The sequence below is a fragment of the Medicago truncatula genome, chromosome 6, assembly GCF_003473485.1.
Source record: "Medicago truncatula cultivar Jemalong A17 chromosome 6, MtrunA17r5.0-ANR, whole genome shotgun sequence".
Taxonomy (NCBI): Eukaryota; Viridiplantae; Streptophyta; class Magnoliopsida; order Fabales; family Fabaceae; genus Medicago; species Medicago truncatula.
In genome coordinates, this window is record NC_053047.1 from 35535008 (window position 1) to 35557876 (window position 22869).

At 33.3% G+C, this 22869-nt stretch overlaps 1 protein-coding gene across 3 annotated transcripts; it reads left to right on the forward strand.

The window, feature by feature from the left end:
- The first annotated feature begins 5330 nt into the window (after positions 1 to 5330).
- On the forward strand, positions 5331 to 17577 carry LOC25496702 (probable cyclic nucleotide-gated ion channel 20, chloroplastic). Of its 3 annotated transcripts, none has more exons than XM_013597345.3 (14): positions 5331 to 5602; positions 6442 to 6882; positions 7174 to 7365; positions 7478 to 7576; positions 8336 to 8473; positions 9727 to 9975; positions 10809 to 11054; positions 13612 to 13757; positions 14489 to 14566; positions 14674 to 14803; positions 15170 to 15422; positions 15754 to 15916; positions 16505 to 16621; positions 17205 to 17577. In XM_013597345.3, the coding sequence occupies exons 2-14, from the start codon at positions 6457 to 6459 to the stop codon at positions 17302 to 17304; spliced, it is 2337 nt and encodes a 778-aa protein (XP_013452799.1). In that variant the 5' UTR covers positions 5331 to 5602; positions 6442 to 6456; the 3' UTR covers positions 17305 to 17577. The 3 variants fall into 3 exon arrangements, with proteins under 3 accessions (XP_013452799.1, XP_039691018.1, XP_039691017.1); XM_039835083.1 differs by lacking the exon at positions 5331 to 5602 and adding an exon at positions 5962 to 6321; XM_039835084.1 differs by lacking the exon at positions 7174 to 7365.
- Positions 17578 to 22869: the final 5292 nt, after the last annotated feature.

Consider the following 22869-nt stretch of genomic DNA (forward strand, 5'->3'; position numbering starts at 1 on the left):
TTTCTTCCATCAAGTAATGTTTGATTTATTACACTTGCCATAATGAATCATAACAAAGTTAGTTACGATTCAGTTACACATGCTTTCGCCATTGATGCTTCTTTTCAATCTTCATGATTCTTCCTTTTTGTTGCTCGTTGAAGATTCTTCGTCTTCATTCTTTTCCCTCCCTGTCTCCTTGATTCTTTCCTTCTTCTTTCTTTAAATTGTGCTTCGTTCTTTTCACAATTTGTTTGTTTTTCTTCTCTCGCAATTTTCCCTGCATTTTCTTGCAGTTTATTGCATTTTCTTTTGGCTTGCATCGTGTTCATCACGATTCTCTCTATTTCTTCTCTAATTTCTCAGTTTTTACTCAATTTTCATCGCTCCTCGTCACGCACATCTCCTTCCAATTCTGACACTGATTTTGTGTATTACATTCATCCAAGTGAAGGTCTTATTTCTTTGGCTATTACTCCAATGCCCAATGGGTCCAATTATGTTGCTGGAGTCGCTCCATGCAACGTGCCTTAGGGGCGAAGAGCAAGCTTGCTTTCATTGATGGTTCCATGCCTATCCCTGATCTTGTTGATCTTAATTAATTAACCGTAGTGCTTTAGAATACTTCAATCATCTTCTATATTCATGGATTCCTAACTCTGTTTTTGAATCCATTTCTTAGACTAAAGTCTGTCATGATACATCTAGTTCTGCAAAGTTTGACCGTATTCGCGTCTTCTCTTTGAGATCTGCTATCAACAATCTCAAGCAAGGTATTAAATCAGCGTTGGAATACTTCATTAAAGTTAGATCTCTTTGGGATGAATTGAATTTCGATAGACCTATTCCAAATTGTACTTGCATTCATCCTTGTACATTTGATTCCATTCATGTTGCTAAGAATTACAGAACATTAGCAAGAACTTTGTGGTAATGTGGCTAAATAAGTAGCAACTGATATAACGATCGATTTTTAATATTTTATACTTTAATGATTGAATTTTCGGTCACTATTTATGTCGTTAAACAAATTAGAGACCGGTTATTACCTTACGGACTGAATTTTCAGTCACTATTTCTGTCGCTAAAGTAATTAGCGACCTGATTGTGTTAAAAAAAAAATTAGCGACCTGATTTTTATGCCTTAGAATCAAAATCAACCTCTTCATCTTGATTTGAATGCTCCTCTACAACTTAAAACTCTTCTATCTTGTAGACCGCTCAAACCTTGACTACAACAGAAGGAATTTCCAGTGCTATTGTTGTCCATGTTGAACCAAGCTTCTACCGTGGTAGGCCAGCTTTTACCATCATTGACAAGTCATTTTTCGGCTATCTCCCCAAACTTGGACAAAGATTTGGGGTAATTGTTTCCTATAAGACGTGGACCAATGATAAGAAATTTTATGTTTAGATAGCTTCACAATATAAGTGATTTGTACGAAAAATGTTGTTTGGATATTTTAAGTCAAATTGCTTTTGGGTTTATAAATGACAAGAATTGCTTCCCCACTCTTTTCATGTCTAATTGATAACTTTCTAATTTAATTTTTTAAGCTAATGGTAAATTCAAGTTTTTGGTAAACAGATAACTTCAATAGATAGTAAATTTCATATGATAAAGTGAATAACTAACACATGCACAATCTAGTAAACACATAATTCTCTTTTTGATTAAAGTACACACATATTCAAGATTCATGATGACACAATACACATACATATATACAATGCAAGCTACACTGCAGTTATTTATTTATTTATTATATTATAGTCTTTATTCATATTTCGTCCATGCATGCGTCTTTAGATCCATTTAACATTCTCCATAACACCAACAACGTAAATCTTGCCAGCACTTGCCATAATATTTGTGCTCTTTGTTCTTGCAGGACTTGTCACAACGATTATTCATAAAGGGAGGGATGCATAGTCCGTTGAATGTACCAGACAAAGACATACATACTCCATCAGACAAAACCTCGGAAGCCCTTGTTTCAATCACCACATTTTTCTCTGCATACAAGTATCAAATAGAATATTAATTGGATTGCATATTTAACTTTTCGATAAATATACGAGAATGACTAGATTTTATTTTAAGTCAAATAAAATGTTATATCTCAGTCCCCGTGAGTTTAGCTCAGTTGGTAGGGACATTGCATAATTTATACAAGGGCAGTGCAGGGGTTCGAACCCTGACACCCCACTTCTCCACATTTATAATGTGTGAGCTCCAGCCACTAGGCTACCTGACCAAAAAAAAAATGTTATATCTCAAAGTATGGCCACCATCCGTTGTGGGATCGCCGAAGTTCAGCCGCCTCCCTTTGTGCGGTGAAGGACTCCACCGCCGACCGAGCACTACCAACCACCATATAGAATGGGGGGTGTAAAATGGGTGAATGGCAAATAGAGGGATTCATTTACAAGAACTGTATCTTAAAGTTGGTGAATTTACATAACATTATGCATCCAATTTGTTTTTTGCAAACATAAACATTAAAAAAATGTGTCTAAAGAATGATGCCTTATACTTGTAACAAAGAAAACGAGGAAGAGGAAACACAATTCTGCTAGTGATTTCTTCTCCATGGTTTAGTGATGAACTATAAATTTATATGACTCCCTTCACTTGGTTAAATGTGTGTGTGATGACCTTAAGACACATATATATAGCCCAAGGGGATTGGCTAGTAAGAGCTATCACAATATTCCCTCGAAAAAAAAAAGAAGCTATCACAATACTTTAAACGCTGGTCAAAATAAAAAATTAAATATTTTAATGCTGGTCAAAATTAGTTATGATGTGTCAAATTGGTTATGATGCGTGGCAAAATAGTCAAGTAGAAAATTAAATATTTTAATGCTGGTCAAAATTGGTTATGACGTGTGGCAAAAGTAATACTCTCTCTATATATAATGGTTGTATTAATTTGTTTGCTTTTACAATTAATATAAAGTATATATGTATATGTGTGGTGTTTGATTTGAGCTAATAAATAAGTAGTTAGAGGAACTCAAACTAGAACGAATGAGTAAATATTAATCTAACAATAAATTATTACAATTTGTCAATAAAAAATTATTTTAATCTCTCCAACCTAATAATATTGGCACTAGGAATATATTATATTGACGTTAAAAGAAGGTACTTATGTTTTCTATTGTCAAATTTACTGGTGACAGCATGGAAATAGTTTTTCGGTAAGATCTCATGTTGACTTCGTTCCTAATATGAATGGCTTGTAGACCATGTTTTGTCGTAGACAGTAGTGATTTGTGTGGTTGAAAAGGACAAGTTGTTTTTGTGTTTGAGTTTTGGAGGTAGCTTGCCACCTGAACTATCTCATTCTTTCGTCTTTTCACCCACTCACTTAATTTCTTGTAGGCATATAGAATTAATTAACCTTCCTCCTAGTCACAGTGTCAACTATTTTTATTGATTTTCATGCAAGAGAACCTACATTCCATGTTTCAAAACATATCCTACTCTCATATACTAACTTCTTTATCCACACCCGTTCAAAGAGATGCGGAAACCCTTGTTTATCTAGATGCAGGTGGCGATGTAAAGAGCCTTGCTTATTTGACGATGTATTTTATTTATACAACTTGTTGCTTCTATGAAACAATCTAACATTAACACACTATTACACATTTGGTTTGTGCATGTCATAGATTTGATAAAATTTTACGCTGACTGTCGAGGCCTAGCACAACCATATATCCTTTTCATTTAGTCTTGGGACCGACTATGTATAGCAAGGCTAGCATAGGCAAGATTATACATATACAATTTAGATTCAGTTCTACACATAAAGTAATAAATTAAATTTAGATAAAGAATTTAGTTTTTTTTTTTCAAGAAAATTTAAGTATTTTAATCTTAGTAATGTTGATAACCAAAATTCATAGAAAAACATAAAATTATATAATTCATGATAATTTTTTTTTAAAGAAATAATTCATGATAATTATATTATTCATCATGATAATACATGTACCATGTCACTTGTCGAGACACGCGGCGATTCTCAGATTGACCAAGTGCACGCACCATGGAAGAGTTATAGGAGCAGATGCAATAGATTGAAGCCCATGAATCTTTTTTCACATTTTAAAATATCTCCTCATTTTGATCTTCCAAATCTCCCAACATATCACAATAAAAAGAGACACTGTCTTTTTAATAGCTTAATTTTTGAACAAAAATTGGCAATTATCCATGGAAACATCATTCGGCCAAATTTGGTAGAAAGACCTCCAGATGAACATAGCCTTGGGCCAGTCAATAGTGGTGGGATCTACTTAGTGGTATGACCTATTATATATATTTTTTATCTATCTCTCACCAAATAATATTATCTATTTGTTTCAAACAAACATAGATGATCTTTCCTCAACAAAAAAACACATTTGTCTCATAAAAAGTATTTGTGTGCCATAAAGATTAGAGTAAATTACACTCCCCTCCCTTCAAAGATGTTTGAATTACACTCCCCTCCCCTCTTATCTTAAAAGAGAATATACATTCTCATCCCCTCTTATTCAAAACATGAAAACTTTTCACTCCCCTCCTCTAAGACTCAATTGCATTTCCCTCTTCTCTTATGTTAAAATCTACACTTTACTCCTTCAATACTTTTTTTTTTTTTTTATTTCAACTAATGTAGCAAAAAAATAATAATCTAATACACTACGAAAAAAAAAAAGTATTGCAGGTCTATTTTAATATAATAAAAAACTAAATACATATTTTTTGCTATTTTTTATTCACAATTTCATTAACACGTAGTTTTATACCCTATTATAAAATATGAAACAACCCAAAACAAAATTAAAATATGTGAAAAATTACTAAAAACAATAAAACATGATTATTTAAAAGTTAATTTTATACTCAAAATTATAAAATAAATATGCAAATATTTAAATTTAATTATCATTAACATTTGAATTATAATGAAATGAATTAATTTTTCTTAAATGGAGGTTCAAAATTAATATATATCATTAAAATAGATTAAAACGTAGTGTATATTTAATTATCAAAGGGAGGGGGTTGTAATTCAAATATTTTATAAGAGAGGAGTAGTATAAATTTTACTTTTCAAAGAAGGAGAGTGTATATGAGTGTAATGCAATCATCTTTAAGAGGATAAGAGTATAATTTACGCTAAAGATCAAGATTCTCTCCATTTATTAATCTCTTCATTTCTTTATTCATAAAGACACAATTTTTTTTTTACAAATAATTAAAAGCGGTGAGACTGGTACTGGTGGAACCCATTATATATCTATTTATATCTATCTCTACCAAACCACAATATCTATTTATTTTGGAGAGGGCTTTAACTTTTAACTCCCTAACAAAGCGCACATGTCACGGTCTCTCCCACTTCATTTTCTTTATCCATTTTTTCACACTCAAAGTCTTCATTTTCACATTGTCTCACTCTCTCACTTCATTTTCACACACACAGAGAGAAGACTCGCACTTCAATTTTCTTTTTCCATTTTTGCAGTCCACTTTTGTCTACTCCATAGTCACCATCTCCTAAAAATGCATACTTTAACGTGAATTGGTTCAAAATAGCTTCTGGGTTTTCACTTTAATCAGGTTTTACTCTTTAATCTTTCTGTGTTTTTTTCTTTCTTTCCCATTATTGCTGCTCTCTCTTTTTTTTTTTTTTTTTTTTTTTTATTGATGAGTTCATCATCATTATTATTATTTTGGAACTTGTTTAAATGCAGAGCAAAGAGCTCAATATGATTTTTTGATTGATGAATTCATTACTGTTACTGTTTTGTGTAATTTTCACTCAGTTCCAATTCCTCATAGGTTATTATAACTTACAATATTTTGTCTTTTTGTGTCATAATGTTGTTATTAGTATATTAGTTTTTCTCCATTGTCCTAGTTTAAATCTAGGACCTTCAACTGTTTATCCCTTAGTTCAAACAAGTTGAGCTACACACCCGCTTAGGAAAATTCGAGTTTGAATCCTGACTAGAATAATTATCGACAAAACTATACTTGTATTCTTATTGAAATCCGAATTATCAGGACCTTTTTCCAAAAACCAAAGTGTTAATACCATAAAAAATAAAATTTGAATCACTAACATGTGGTTAGTCCTAATGGTAAGGGACTCAAGCATTTAGGCAAGTGGTTAGAGGTTTGAATTATGATACTTTGTTTACGGAGAAAAACTTGATTGTCAGGAGAGAACCCATAATCTACCTCGCGTGACTAACAGATTATTCAACAAAGATATTTTTTTTTTTTTTTTGCTGTTGACAAAATTGTCCAATGAAGATTAGTCACTACGCATTCCGGTAGATATTTTGTACATATAACATGTTTATAAAGTGCTTAATGATGGTACATATAACATGTTTATAAAGTGCTTAATGATGGTACCTAGATAAGTATACTGATGATTTTCTGTTCTGCAGAATCTTCAAGGAAACATGAATCATTTTGATAAAGATGAAATTCTGATTCTGTCAGAAACACATGTTCAACGATCTCATGAACCTCAGGATTCTACCTTCCGAAGAAACATATCGAGGACACGAAGTGCTTCAATCTCTATTCCTATGGCTTCTCTGGAACCATACGAGAGACAACCGAATCTTGTTCGCACCACAAGGAAAACTCCGATTAGCCAAATGAGTGGTCCACTATATGCTACTGCGGCAACTGGAAATCCTTTTCAGAATACTATGATAGTGACAGAAAATTTTTCTACATTCGATGGCATGGATAAAAATGAACACTTGTTGAGGTCTGGACAACTGGGAATGTGTAATGATCCTTATTTTACTACATGCCCTACTCACTTCAAAGTTCCTCAGCAAAGAAAACCAAGAGCTTCCACTATATTTGATCCCAAGGTATCTGTCTTCCTAAAGTAATGGACTATTATTTCTTCATGAATTAAAGAAAACACCGACTTCTATGTTTTGAAATTCTCTTCACAGCGATGATTCTGTCTTCTTTTAAAAAATATAATTTATAGATATTTGATGATTTTCATATTTATATATAACTTTACGTTTGTTTTCAATGGCAATAATTATGATGAATTCGCCTTTTTCGTCATATAGTTATGCACGTTTTGTTCGTCTTTGCTGTGACTTTCATGTAACCAATCATACATTTTTCATGTTTTGAATGATTTACAGTTCCACAATTCTCTTTATGGTGACACCAAAGGTTATGGAAGAAAACTTTTTTCTTTCTGTTCTTCGTGTATTCCTGGTGTTATGAACCCCCATGCGAAAGTTGTACAACAATGGAACAAGTTTTTGGCCATATTTTGCATAGTCGCAATTTATGTTGATCCGTTATTTTTCTTCTTATTCTATGTGAACAAGGTATACTTTTCATTTTATTTAATTGTAAAATCTTCCAACATCATTTACTTTACCTTTTTCCTTGCTTAAAAATAAAATAAAAACTTCATCATTTCTCATTCGTTTTCTGCAGGATAATAAATGTATTCGAATCGACATGCCAATGGCAACAACACTTGTTGTACTTAGAAGTATAACTGATGTTGTTTATCTCTTGAACATTCTTTTTCAGGTAATTTGTCAGTACTCACATTTTCGGATTTAATTTTGCTAATCCATCTATTGATAAAATGATAGACCATTTAAATATAAATGTGTCTAATGGTTGGTCTTATAGTTTTCCTTAGTCTGTATTTACTTATACAACAACAACAAGCAAGCCTTACCCCCAATAAGTGGGGTCGGCTACATTGTCAAATTACGCCGTAATGTTATCATAAACCATATTTGAATACAAATCATTAACCTGTAAATCTTTCATAATGGTTTTTCTTATAGTTTTTTTAGGTCTTCCTCTACCTCTTCTAATCTGACTCTCCTCCATCTGATATACTCTTCGTACTACCGCATCTACAGGTGTTATCTCTACATGTCCAAACCACCAAGCCTATTTTCTACCACATTTTCTACTATAGGTGCTACCCCATTCTCTATCTAACGACGTCATTCCTAATCCTATGCCATCTAGTCTTACCACTCATCCAACATAACATCCTCGTCTCTGCTATGCTTACTTGATTCTCATGTTGGTTCTTAACCTCCCAACACTCCATACCATACAACATCGCTTGCTTACCTGCTGTTCGATAGAACTTGTTGGAACACACTCCAACAGAACTTCACTTTTAACTTAAGCGGTACTTTTTTACTTTTAGGAAGAAAAAAGTGTATGTGTCTTGAATCTTAAACATGGTTGTCGATTTTTATGTCAAGTTTATTGTGTTTCCATGGTTTAAAGATTAAATAACGCTACCAAGTTGCTTTTTTGCAGTTTAGGTTGGCTTATGTTTCTCCTGAGTCTAGGGGTGCTGGTGCTGGTGATTTAGTTTACCATCCCAAGAAAATAGCTGCTAATTACTTTAAGAGCTACTTATTCTTTGACGTATTTGTTGTATTACCTCTTCCTCAGGTATATGTCTTCCTATCTCTCCATTTGTTGGTCGACACCAATACATATTAGTATGAAGTGAATAACATGTGATTTGCATTACCGAATCAGTGTTTACATGATGTATTTATAGACTACTGATGTTATACAATAAGATTCTATGAGCTAGCATACAACAAATCAACCTATGCAATGCTAACATTTAGTGAGGATTGCCACTGAGCTTGCGATACCATGTCAGAAGAATTGGTTTTCTGTTTTATTTTTGTTATCTATGGGCGATGTAGGAAAGATCCTTGAAATTCACACACACAACTATGAAATCACATGTTCGAATTTGAGTGAAGGTGTCAGCTCTGTAATATGGCTAGGTATGTCAAATTGTAACTGTAAGTAGAAATCCTACATAGACTGCCTTGTTTAGGGACCCAAAGGCGGGAAAAATTTCCCGTGGGGATAGGGACAGGGGAGAAAGCTCCCCTGAAGGGAGTTTAGAGATGGGGATGAGATCTTATCCCTCGCCCCTTCGGGATCCTGCCCACAAGCACTTTATTAAAATAACTTTTATGTGTGGATATTCAAGTACTTTATATATTTTTTTTTTCACACAAAATGTGTATAAATTTTATTTATAAGTGAAATTTTATTTATAAGTGATGTTTATTGTTGTCACCAGGTTTTTTTTTTTTTTTGATAGGATCACAAATCTAACAATAATGTCTTAGTTTTTTATTTGATTTATGACTAAACTTTAATTTTTTTGTTTAATTCTAAATTGATTAAAAATAATGAAAATTTGATATTTTTTAATCTTGATGGGGTTCCTACAAGAAAATGCTTCCAAAGGAGGGAAATGTAGACTGGAATGAAAATCATTTTAGATGATGAGGACTGAGAGCACAGAAGTACTCTCCGCTCTGGCTCCGCCCCATTGACATTTATAATATTGGCATTATCAACCCACTTGGGTTGGCCTGGTGGTGTTGACTTGGGACCTTTGAGTGAGCTCCTCTCAAGGTCTCATGTTCGATTCTCCCTGATGCCAATTTCGATGGGCTAAAGTAGCTTCTTCAAAAAAAGAATATAATATATCGACATTATCAATTGAGTTATGCCTTGCTATAGTTTTCTATATTTCTTCATTGTATTTCGAACTATAATAAATAATGCATTAACATTTATAACCATATACAACTATTAAATATATACAGCTAAGTAATTTTCCCTTTTTCCTATTTTATTTAGTATATTAATATGCTGTGAAATATTGGCAGATAATGATATTGATTGTCCTACCAAATTCCTTGGGGTCTTCACAAGCAATTTATGCCAAGAATCTTCTAAGTCTAGTGATCTTTGTACAGTTAATTGCAAAATTATTCAGATTTTTGCCTTGGGTAATTGGCCGGTCTTCAACCCGAATCATATATGAGTCAGCCTGGGCAAATTTAGCTGTAGGTCTTCTCGTTTTTTTGCTCTCTGCCCATGTTGTTGGTTCATGCTGGTACCTCTTTGGTCTAGAGGTGAGTAAAAATGACTTTTGAAGATTCATTTTTGGTAAATACAAAACTTCTTAATAAAGGATCTCTGTGATATAGATTTAAAAAAGTGATTTTTCCTTTGTATTTTTTAAACTGTTTTTTTTTTTTCCTTTCAGAAGCTTACTAAAAAATAGTAGGAGTTATTTCAAACTCATTTGCTACAAGTTAAAAGAGAAATTTTGACATTCATTAGCTTAAATGATCATTGCTAGAAATTTTAAATAATAAAAATCATACATATATTTTTTTTTTCTTTTTTAAAAAGATATCTATCAAAAATGATTTTTCTGATAAACTATTTTCTTATTTTAGAGATTTTATAAAATTTTATCATTCCCTGACCAAAAAAAAATAAAAAAATTTATCATTCAAAAAAATTTATAACAAAATGATGAAATGTTTATAATGACATTTTAAGAGAATATCTATTCAAACAAATTTTCATTTGAATCTTTCTTCGAAGAATTCTTTATTAAAAAATTTGAGAAATTCTAATATGGACGGCCACCACCTTCATAAGTGGTCTACCGTGGACTAATATTTAAAAAATGTTTAAAAATCCAAAGACGACAAACATCGTACCTTGGTAGTATATGTTAATGATCCTCATCATATTTACTATTAAAATAATGAACTAAAATCAATCAAGTCGTCATTTTCTCAGTAAATATGAGAAATGTCTTGAGTTTTATTTTTGAATAATATTGTCGACTGTCATTGAAATTTCCGATAATTTTAAGTACTAATCTTAAGCACTAAATTAACCAGTTTCATTTTACCAATTTCTTTCCTTTTATCCCTTTATCTTCTTCCAGAGAGTTAACCAGTGTTTGCAACATGCCTGCCATCTTGCCAAACTACCTGGATGCATGAACTTGATTGATTGTAATTCTAGATGGTGGAATATATCAGCTACATGGAGTGATGATAAGGGTGCCGATGCTTGTTTGAATTCCACATCTGGTGCTATTAATTATGGAATATATGCCAATGCTGTACAACTTACTATAGAAACTACGGTGGCCAAGAAATATATGTATGCAGTCTTTTGGGGATTCCAGGTATGCATTTTGTTGTTTTATATTTTCTTCGTTCAGTTGTAATTTATATACATTTTGTCCTATTTGAGCTGTGGAGATTCTAATGGGCTTAATAACATGTCTTCTTTATCAAACAACATACCATACTGAAAGGGAGCTATGAAGATAAACAAAGTAATTTGATACGAAAACTTTTGTGCAAAAGTTAATGTGGATGTCTCATAACTAATTTTTGGTTGATGATAGAGAAAAAAAAAATATAATAATAAGTGTTGTGTTATTTTAACAAGAATGAAACAACAAAATTTGAAAACATTTTGAATGACTAATGCAGTTTTAATAAATGGTTAATTATGTTAAGGAGAAATGCTATGAACACTCCTCTAATTGGGTGTGATCCATGTAGGTTTAATACATGGATCCCACATAAAGTTGTGAGACCCACATGGGTTTCATCCATCCAACGGAAGAGTGAATTTTAGAGAGAGTGTGGGTCTCACAACATTATGTGAGATCCATTTTCAAAATGTTGTACCCACATGGATTACACCTAATAAGAAAGTGAATGTTAGAGAGTTAAAAAGAGAGTGTACATTTTTATGACTAAAATAATTGTCATAAGTCGGTCATTGATATAGTGCAATTAACCACAATTTTCATGTGTATATCTGAACCTAAATTATTGTTAATAGATATCGTGTAGATCTATCCCTGTGAGCTTAGCTCAGTTGGTAGGGATATTGCATATTATATGCAGGGGCCAGGGTTCGAACCCTGGACACTCCACTTCTCCACAGTTTAATTGTGTGCGCCTAGCCACTAGGCTACTTGACCAAAAAAAAAAAAAGATATCGAGTACACATGAATACTTAAAATTGTTATATGTTTGAACATAATTTGGATGGTTATAAGGATATAATGTATTTTTGAACACATGAAAATCATAGTTAATTATTGATATTTATTATAGTATAATGTGTTAGTATCTTTAGGAGTTATGATTGGATTGCATTCCTATTTTGATCATATCTCACATATATAAATAGTTGGTTTACAACCTATTCAATTAATGAGAAATATTCATACTAAAAAATGGTATCTAGAGAATGGTTTTTCTTTGGGTTCTGCCAACAAGGTTAACCCTTGTTTTTAGTTTGTTTGGTCTTAAGTCAGCAGTAAGTGTACAACCACCACTGACAGTCAGCGGAGCAGCTGCCAGAGCCGCTGCCACTTCTGCCGACATAGACACACGATCTGGATCTAAAATCAGATAGTGCCGATCTGCATTCCACCAAAATTACGCCGTCAAACGTCAATCGACGCACCGTCATGCGCTGGTCTAGTCTTGTGCATTTCCTGGCATGCGCATTCAATTGCCACTGCAATCATTTGACTCACCTTGCTGTTTTGTGTCGTTTGGGAACATCAACAGTGCGTGGGTCCCACTTTTGAGAGGTTGCTAGGAGATTTCTTTAAAGTTGATTGGTTTTTGATGTGTGGGGTCCTAGTCGGGTGTCGTCTACTTTGGGATACAAATATTATGTCACTTTCATTGATGATTTTTGTATATGCACCTGGATCACTTTATTTGAAGGATCATTCACAATTATTTGGTGTTTTTGAGACGTTTTGTTCATAGATAAAGAATTAATTTTGAAAAGGAAATCGAATTTTGCGGAGTGACAATGCAAAATAGCTGCAAAGACAAAAACTTAACATCAATTTCATATGTAGTTTTGCAAAATCACTTTCATACCATTTTAAGATTTAATATTAGACAAATGGGAGAGTCATGGGATGAATATTGGAAATCATGATCATACGTGTTATCAAGGTTTTAAATTGCTGTGAGGTCCCAGTCACGTTAAGGATTCCGTCATTTCAGCTGTTACATATGTTGCATTACTGATTGCACTCGTAGCGGTGTGAAATAATCAATTGCAAAACTCTTATTAAAGTCATTTATACTATAATGTATAAGAACACAACTTTCCATTGTTTCATCATAATTTCATAACTAATTATTTTCATACTTTTTTAATGATTTTTGTTTCTTCTAAAAAATAAATTAACTATTAATAAACTCAGGTCGCAGCCAAAGTCTGTTTCTGTGATTTTTGTTCATTGTCAAAACTAGAAACAACTAATAACGGACACTATCAATACTGTTTCGACCGTGTCTTAGGTCCTGTTGGCTCTTATATCATGTCAAGGGACAGCTTGAGCCAACACAAGGCCTGTGGCTGGAGTTGTGGTGGTTTGCCTAACCATTGCACATCCACTCTAAGCAAAAAATTGTAGCTTCTCCAAGTTCACGTCTAAGAGACATAGGGATGCAAGAATGATTAGCCCACACTAAAGCAAACGAACGCTAAGTTTATGGTTGGTATTGCGGTTGGTTAGCAGAAATCACGGTGAGTCATTGTGATTTTGCAAAAACTGCAACCTGTAGCTATTGCAAAATCATTTTGGCTCACCGTGATATCGAAAAATCCGCCTTGTTACCAAATAAGCACTTAAAGGCACATGAGTAGTTTGACATTACTTACCAATTATACATCTGTGAGCTTTAATACAGCAAATCATTACTCTGGCTGGTAATCAAACTCCAAGTAATTCTTCGTGGGAAATCCTCTTTACAATGTCCATCATGGTATTGGGACTCTTGTACCTTGCGCATCTCATTGGCACCATACAGACCTCTAATCAGTCTCTTGCACAGAGGTAGAATGTTTCTCTTACTTTCTGTGCATGTTAATTCTTGGTAGCAACGGTTCTCATTTGCTGTGTGCAGTGACAAAAATTATTAATATTAAATGGAATCACTTTTGGCTCTATCTACCATGAAGCCAGACACACATCATCTGTTTCCTTCTAAATTAACTTCTGTTTAATGTTTCTTTCATTTGAAAATCTGATAAAAATGTAGAAGGATGATTGTCTAGGCATCCTATAGTTGAATTGTATCAAACTATATGGTGTAATTCATCGTATCAACACCCCTCTTAAGTTTGATCATATCTACTATGGGTTGGGTTATGAGGGGAGCTCAAGAAATTATCCACATTGTGTCAAGAGAAAGCACACAAGTTAGTTGGACACTGCGTCTTAACCCAAAATCTTAAGGTATTGATTTATGGGTCTTCGTACTTATAAAGTGTTCAGCCTCTACTTTCCAAGTAATGCGGGACATCCAACTCATACTATGTGATTCAAATCATTATTATTTTTCAACGAGATACTAGTACTTAAGTAGGACTAGGAAAAAACATCCTGTCTAAATATTGTATCATGTTAATTCTTTGTAGGCCATTTGTTTGTCCTTGTTGGGCAGTTTAAATTTATCGAAAGCTGGAAATTTTGACTAATAATGTAACTTCTTTAGTAAAGTTTCGATGTGTTTCATTCTTAGGGTTGTCACAAACTCGATACATTTTGTTCCATCCTCCTTACAGGAAGGTAGAAATGCAACTTAGAGGCCGTGATGTTGAGCAATGGATGAGCCATCGTCGCTTACCAGAAGATCTCAAAAGGTATGAAATGTTCTAATTCTTTTAACAAATCATATCAACATTGCAAATACACAACTATCAAATAATAAATGTATAATGTACAAATGTTGGATATGCGTGTCATGCAGGAGAGTACGACAGGCTGAACAGTATAGTTGGGCTGCAACAAGAGGTGTTTCTGAGAAAATGGTTCTGGAGAATTTGCCAGAAGATCTCCAGACAGACATACGACGTCATCTCTTCAAATTTGTTAAAAATGTATGCATTGGAACATTTTAAAGAAGTTCATGATTACTCTTTAAATGAATTTTATTTATGGTTCTCTTTTCCCTATTCATATACATGTACTCCCTCCGTATCAAAATATAAGCAAAATTCACTTTTTAGGTTCATTCATTTAATGATGTATGTGGTTCATAATATGGACCACATACATCATTAAATGAATGAACCTAAAAAGTGATTTTTGCTTATATTTTGACACGGAGGGAGTAACTTGGTAGAATCCAATAGAAGTTGAATGAGAAAACAATTTTGAAGACAAAACTTTATGCATATTCATCTTTAAACTAAAACAATGACACATCCAAATGTCTTTGTAATGATGATCTAAGATTTCTACAGATTCGATTTTTTTCCCTAATGGATGAGGATGAGCCTATCTTAGATGCCATTCGTGAACGACTAGTACAGACGACATACATTGAAGGAAGTATAGTTTTTAGTCAGGGTGGTCTCATACAGAAGATGGTTTTTATTGTTCGTGGAAAAATGGAGAGCATTGGAAAAGATGAAATTCCGGTTCTGTTATCGGAAGGGGATGCTTCTGGTGAAGAGCTTCTAACATGGTATCTTGAACAGTCTGCTAAAAGTAAAGGTACAACTATACTTGATATAACGATAACATGCCTCAAAAGAAGTAGCAGTTATCATCTAATATAGCCTCATAGAAACTGAGAAACATGTTTCATCAATATGGTTTAGACTTCAGTTAGTTAGTTTGTTGATCTTTCCATAAGCTCTACATAAAGAGCAAATTGTAATAATTTTCAGTTTATCTTTTTATCAATCAAAATGAATTTGAAGAAATTTTTCTCTCCATCAAAGCTTATATCTACCAAAATATAAAATCTCTCAAGCTTATTTTACCTATGAGATAAATCTTCATCTCTGTCATCCTGTGATTTGTAACTCGGTTTCTCTTGTAGACGGTAAAAAAGTAAAGATTCGAGGACATGGCTTAACTAGTGACAGAACAGTAAAATGCTTAACCAATGTGGAGGCATTTTCACTCGACGCTAAAGACATTGAGGAAGTCACAACTCTGTTTTCAAGATTCTTGCGGAGCCCTCACGTTCAACAAGTCATAAGGTCATTCATTCACTCCGTTACCATGTTTTGCATCTGTCGAGAGAAAAAAATGTTGTTTCATTTGTTCTATAACTTCTCTACATTGCATATATATCTCCATTCTTCATTTCCAATAAAGACCATTCATAGTTATCTGCCTTATAATTTTTAATAGGTCTAACTCAACCCTTACAAAACATCTTTTCCACGTGGGACTTTTTTTTTTTTTTTTTTCCCTTTCCAATATGCCCCTCACTACTATGGTTGGTGCATGAATATAGATCATGGGTTACTCAGATCAGTAGGCGCTTATATCATCTTAGAATCTTGTTCACGCCCAACTCAACCCTTACAAAATTTGGTTGAGAGGTGAAGAGTGAGGATTACCTAGTACCTACCACTTATATATACATTGTCAGACCATATCTCAATCAATATGGAACTCTTAACAATATGCATATCTGATACAAATCCGTCATTTTTCTATATAAAAAAGGATATATGGTCTTCACACACAGACACACAATACAAGTGTGTTATTTACATGCCTAATATATAGTATCAAAACCATGGCTCTGACATCATGATTTGGTTGTTGTGTCATGTTAGGTATCAATCACCTTATTGGAGATCACTTGCAGCAAACAGAATTCAGGTTGCATGGAGCAATAGGAAGAAGCGTCTAAGTCAAGCTAATACCACACAAAATAATTATCAAACATCGTGGTCATTCATTCCTTCCATTTCCTCGTTTTCTTTCTATCGTTATTCAGCATGTCTTTCATGAAGCATGTTTTTTCATTTTTTTCTATAACTTTTCTACATAGCATTCCATGCTTCACTTCCAATAAAAACCATTCATAATTATTTGCCTTATTATTTTAATTAAGTCTAACTCAACCCTTGCAAAATGTCTTGTAAGGTTTTTTTCCACCCATCAGATATAAACACATTTTTCACAACTTTTCTATTTTCTAGGTGGGACACTATTGTGCTTGGTGTGTGAATATAAATAATGGGTGGTCCAAATTAGTTGACTTTATACTATATTTAAATTTGGGTAGAACCTAATTCATTTCTTACAAAACGGCTTGAGAGGTGAGGACCATATATCACTTATATACACATTATCAACAATTTGTATGTATGATAAATCCATCATTTTCTACCAAAAAATTAGGAAATAAAAGGACATAGATGGCCCTCACGCATACATATACTTATTACAAGGCTGTCTGACTTTTATGCATAATATACATTATTAAAACCATGGCTCTGACATATTGATTTGACGATTGTGTTACGTTAGGCATGAATCGCCTTATGGGAAATCAGATAGACCAAACAGAATTCAGATAGCATGGAGAAACAGGAAGAAGCGTCTAAGACGAGCTAATACCACACAATGATAATCAAATATTGAACTCAGACTGTACTCTAATGTTTGATTCACTACACTTTGTCATGAACTCTATTGTTTGTAATTTCTAGTCCTTGGAATAGAATAGTACACTACTAGAAACTCCTTGTTTTTCTACGGATTTCTCCAATGATTTAGGTGTTTAGGTAATATCTTTGTGAGATATTGTGTCTGAACTTTGACATTCTCAGGTAATTTCCTGCCGAAATTATCTGCAGGAAAAGTGAAAATATCCACAAAAAACTTTTAGTTGTTGATTGTAGTTTTTATGTGTTTTTCCTACCGACTTTCCCGCAGATTTTCCTGCAAACATGCATACAGGTACTTCTGCAGCAAATGGTGCAGGAAAATCTGCATGGAATTGTATCCTGGATGATTAGAATGCGAGTAGGACTAAGAACGCCGTATGCTGAACGGAGATGAGAATGTGTTCATTCTGTTCTCAATTGATTGTGGTTCATCCAATTTGGGAGAGAAAACATAGAATGAAAATAGAAGCAAGTGTAACCTAAAACTGAAGGAGGAACTATCATTCTATTCTAAAACAATTATACTCCTAATCCCATTATGAGAAATATTATCTGCTTACAAGTTTAATTGAAGTGCAAAATTTTACACTTGCATGCTCCTCAAAAACAGCATAAACAGATGCACTGTTGGTCTGCCAACAACAAGTCTGACTAGGGGATCCAAGCAACATAACTTTTCTCAGAATCATCTGCAATGGAAAAATATGCAATTGAATATTTAATTAACCAGCGTTAAAGATACCACAACAAAGATGTAAAAGAATCTGCCAACAACTTTGTTTGGATTGACTTTTTTTAGTTTATCTAATTATACATGCACTTGTGAGACAGTTTAAGAGATATTACAAAAATAGGTTATGACATGTCTGTCTAAAGCTGTTTTTAATTTATCTCTAAAAGTTAGTCATGATAGATTGTGAAATCGGCTTATAGCTAATTAGATGGAAACAGCTTGTGTTATTTTGTATTTTGTTATATAGTAGCTCATACATAAGCACTTGAATCATATGTGTTCAGCTATTTATGTAAAACAACTTCGTATTTTTATCTCCTTCTACCTCTAACCATTGAATTACCCTCCTCCATTTAAACCAAATTTACTTATTGGGTATGTTGTGAATTCGTTGAAAAATCACACCAATAAAAATACTTGATGTGTGGAGCAAAAATAATCAAGTGACCAATATCAACATGGGAACAATTATAAACACAAGAAAAAGTAGAAACAGCGAGAGAAAGAAAAGAAAAAAAAAACACAATTTGTTTACCCAGCTCGGTCCAAAACTGACCTAGACTGGGGGAGAGAGCAGCCTTTCGTCCGTCCACTATTATGATGAGTAACTTTACAAAAGAGATATCAAAGGGTTACAAGAATAAGATTTTAAACCTAATTCTACCCAAAGTCTCAATCTATTTCCGTGAACAAGGGACTCAATCCTAACAGTGTTTCCCAAGGTGAATCACTCACAACCCTAGTGTCTCCCGCTTAGAGAAATCTCTCTAAACCCTTTTTTTCAGCACCCCGCCCCCCCCTCTCTTGTTTACGTTGATACAATGTCTATATTTATAGTAAAAGTATCCCTCATAAAATTGGAACAAATATAAGCCCATAAACACGATTCTGTTATATTTTCAGCTTGCAAAATCGGGCCCTGAATTCCTCCATTAGACCACCGATTTGTGTCATACCAAAACGCCAAAAAACAACACTCAAAATTGGGTCCCGGACAGCACCATTCACCCACCAATTTTAACAGATTCAAAACTCCAATTTTAAGTCACTTTCACAACAATCTCCACCTTGACTTTAAATTAGTGATGATACCAATTTAACCATCAACCACCATTCTGCTCTTACCCTTGCATTCCACTACACCATGTAGCTTCACAAGTTTCCACCCAACCTTTTCAACCATCGGAATGTCTTCTGCCTTCTTGAAGATTCTTGCATCCGACTAAACAATAGGAATTTTAGGTAGTTCCACAAGTCTACACCTTAACCTCTTCGACCATCGGAATGTCATCCGTCTCGAAGATCCTTGCATCTAGCTACAATAAGAATTTTAGGTAGTTCCACAAGTCTACACCATACTTCTTCAGTCCCCAGAGTGATCAAATCCGCCCTCCTGAAGATTCACTTGCATCCATTCACCCTTGGTCGTTTAGGGTAATCCCACAAGTCATGCTATACATTCTTCAACCTCCGGAATGCCTTCCGTCTTCATGAAGAATCCCCTTCCTCACCACTAGACCATAGCACCCAAAAGTACAAAATTTATTTATTAGACGCCCAAGTGGAACAATCCTTGTGATCGGATCCATGTATATGGATGCAAAAATTGAGATGTTAGCAAAAAGAGAGTTTAGAAAGGAAGAGAAAAGAGATTAGATAGAGATATGAGAGACATGAGAGAAGTATTATTTATTATAGGGTTAATAGTGTTTTTCACCCTGTAATATATGTCATTTCTGGTTTACGCCCCTATAAAATTTTCGGTTTGATTTGCACACTCGTAAAATTTTTATTTTTCGAAAAACACCCTTAATAGGTCATTCAAAAACCAAAATTTTTTGAAAAAAAATTCTGAAAATGGCCTATTAGGGGTGTTTTCCTGAAAATAAAATTTTTACGAGGGTGCAAATCAAACCGAAAATTTTATAGGAGCGAAAACCAGAAATGACATATATTACAGGGGTGAAAAACACTATTAACCCTTTATTATATTATAGACTTATCTCCCATAGAAAGACAAAATACGGTAGAGAGAGAAGAGAATTCTAAGAAAACTCATGAGAAGAATTTCATATCTAAGAAAACTTTTCCCTAATTCTACAAATATACTTGGGTAAAATTTTGGGATTTGGTTAGGTGCTCTAGAGAAAGTAGAGAGTACCCATTCATTGAAACATTTAGATTCTTTGAAGTTTTGAGAAAGAGAGAGTCATACTATACTACCCAAAAAGTACTATGGTGAAAACAATTAGTGGGTATATTACAATATTATGGGACCAAGGAAATTGCAATCCTGTGCCACGGTTTTGCTCCTCAAGAATTCAAAACCATGTTGCTGCAATGGGGAAAAAAACAATGAAGAAGCTTGAATCAGTTTTGTTGTGCTTCGGCTTTTCTTGAAATGGGTATGTGGGCAGCTGCTTTCAATGTTTCTCCTAGGATGGTTGGAGAACAAATTTAGGTGATTCGTCGTATGGGTGAGTTGATAACGATCATTATCACATATTTTTACTATTAATATTATTGATATTTTGATTTTCTATGTTAAAGTGTTTATAAAAATGGAGAACACAGCTTTGAACATTTTTCTTGTCCTTGAAAATTTATGTTTAATGTCATGAATATTAATATGGTGTCTAGTTGAACTTGTCTATGATTTATTGAGGAAATGTTTGAAGTTTCTAACATAAGTTTGAGATGTTGACAAAAATGGTATTTGAGGAATATGTTTTTGTTTTGAAAATTATCTTGATGCTGTTATACACTCCATTTGGATTTGGGTTTTGGATTGACCTATGATTTATAGAGTATTGGATTTAAGAATTGAAATTTGATTGCATGTATCTTGGCACTAGTTTTCATATTTTGTAAAGCATGGTTTGAAATATGCGTTTTTTTTAAAAAGATTTGATATTAATATGTACGCGATTTGGATTTGGATTTGGATTTGAATCTAGATGTACTTATAGATTTTCGATTGAGTTTTGATGAAAGTATTTTGACATAAGTTTTGATTTGTTGTGAAAGATGAGTTTAGATACGTGTTTTGAGAATTTTGTTTGAAAATCCGGTTATAATGACGACGATCTAGGTGCACCTAGTATGTGATTTCAATTAGGTAGAATTACCCCGATAGATGGAGCCGCCCCTATGGAAAGGCCGCCATTAGGAGGGGAGGGCATATCAATGAGAGGTAAACTTCCTAATTGAAAATGTTTTACACTTTGTTTTGAGTCGAGAGAAAAGAGCTATCCGTTAGATGGAGCCGCCCCATGGAAAGGCCACCATTAGGAGGAAAGGGCTATCAACGAGATGGAGTTAGTTCTCGATTCACCCATTTGATTATTTTCACCAAAGTTAGATTTCTATACTTTATTTCAAGTTGATTATTTTGGTATTATGAAATTGAATATGATTTTATATTTTCTTTGAAGTGATTATTTTGATTCCATTTCATTAAGCCCAGTTTTTATATTATATTTGGATTTGATTATCTCGATTCCTTTTCATTATAATCGATTTATATATTTTCTTTAAAGTTGTGGATTTGGTTTCACCTCTTGACGACATTGAAATTTTGATATAGTCTTATTTAGTTTGATAAAATTACAAAGTTTTATGAATTTTCATGGTACACTTGATTGTGAATTTATTATATTTTTTATACAGTTACTAGCCTTGTAAGTTAAAAATTAGATTTGAGAAAAATAAATAATCGTGTCCTTGTGTGTTTCCCTTCTAGTTGGTGGTGGTTGTTGTCTCTCACTAAGTCCTTGTGACTTACTCTTTTATTTTCTATTTTTTTTTTCAGATTTTCAAGCAGCTAAGTAGGAAGCTGGTAGTAGACTCAAAGTTCAGTAGGGTCACTTTTGTTTGGTAGGCTTATTTGATGGATGTCTCTTTTGTTTATGTATATGTTGAATCAGAGTATATGCAACTATTTGGAGTCTAGGAATGTTTTATTTGAGATGTACAAATATGTAAATATGTCCTTTTGAAACTCTGGATGAGAATACAGGTTCATAATCAGGATTAAAGTCTTGGAAAATATTCAAAATACAGAGGATGCTCTGTCGAAATTTCAGTGGATATCATTTTAAGTCAAATGAAAATTGTTTAAATTATAGTTGCCAAGTGTCGTCAATAAGCTTACCGAACTAGGATGTTCTAGTTCGTGCGCCGGTCACGATTGTGAATTTTGGGTCGTGACATATAACATAGAGATAGAAGAAATGAAATAAAGATAGTAGAGAGACCAATGACTGTTCTCTCTCATTTCTATATTCGTTATATTCTCTCCTCTATCACCGATCTCTTTAAGATCTCTACATCTTCCTCTTTCTCCTCCTTTATTTGATATTTACATCCACACACACATATAATTTTTTTTTTTGACGGAACACATATAATATTTTATATTGTAGGTTCCTATACTATTAGATATTTTTTAAGTTTCTAAACTAAAAAAAAAAAAAAAATCACTTCCCTGTACAATTATATTTTGAGGAGTGTTATTTTAACAATCAATTTGGTTGACAACTTACTTAACAACCATCATTTACAAAGAAAAAGTAAGTACTTGCACGGAAGCCAAAGCAATAGAGAGATAAAGTTAAAAACAATGTGAGTATGAGAGAAAAAGTTGTTACCAAATGGATGTTTAAATATCATTTCTCTTATATTTTATATAATTTGATCGTTCTATTACATGTTGGCTAAAGAGACTTATGATTTTGCAAGTTTATTTTGTATTTTGAGGTTTAGTTGAACATAATGTTTTATTATGGTGGTT

Excerpts from the sequence above, each read along its gene's own strand:
- LOC25496702 (XM_013597345.3), top strand. The coding sequence starts at position 6,457 with ATGAATCATTTTGATAAAGATGAAATTCTGATTCTGTCAGAAACACAT. Across the intron at positions 7,366-7,477 it reads TCTTATTCTATGTGAACAAG|GATAATAAATGTATTCGAAT; the intron begins GTATACTTTTCA and ends CGTTTTCTGCAG. Across the intron at positions 15,423-15,753 it reads ACAGTCTGCTAAAAGTAAAG|ACGGTAAAAAAGTAAAGATT; the intron begins GTACAACTATAC and ends TTTCTCTTGTAG.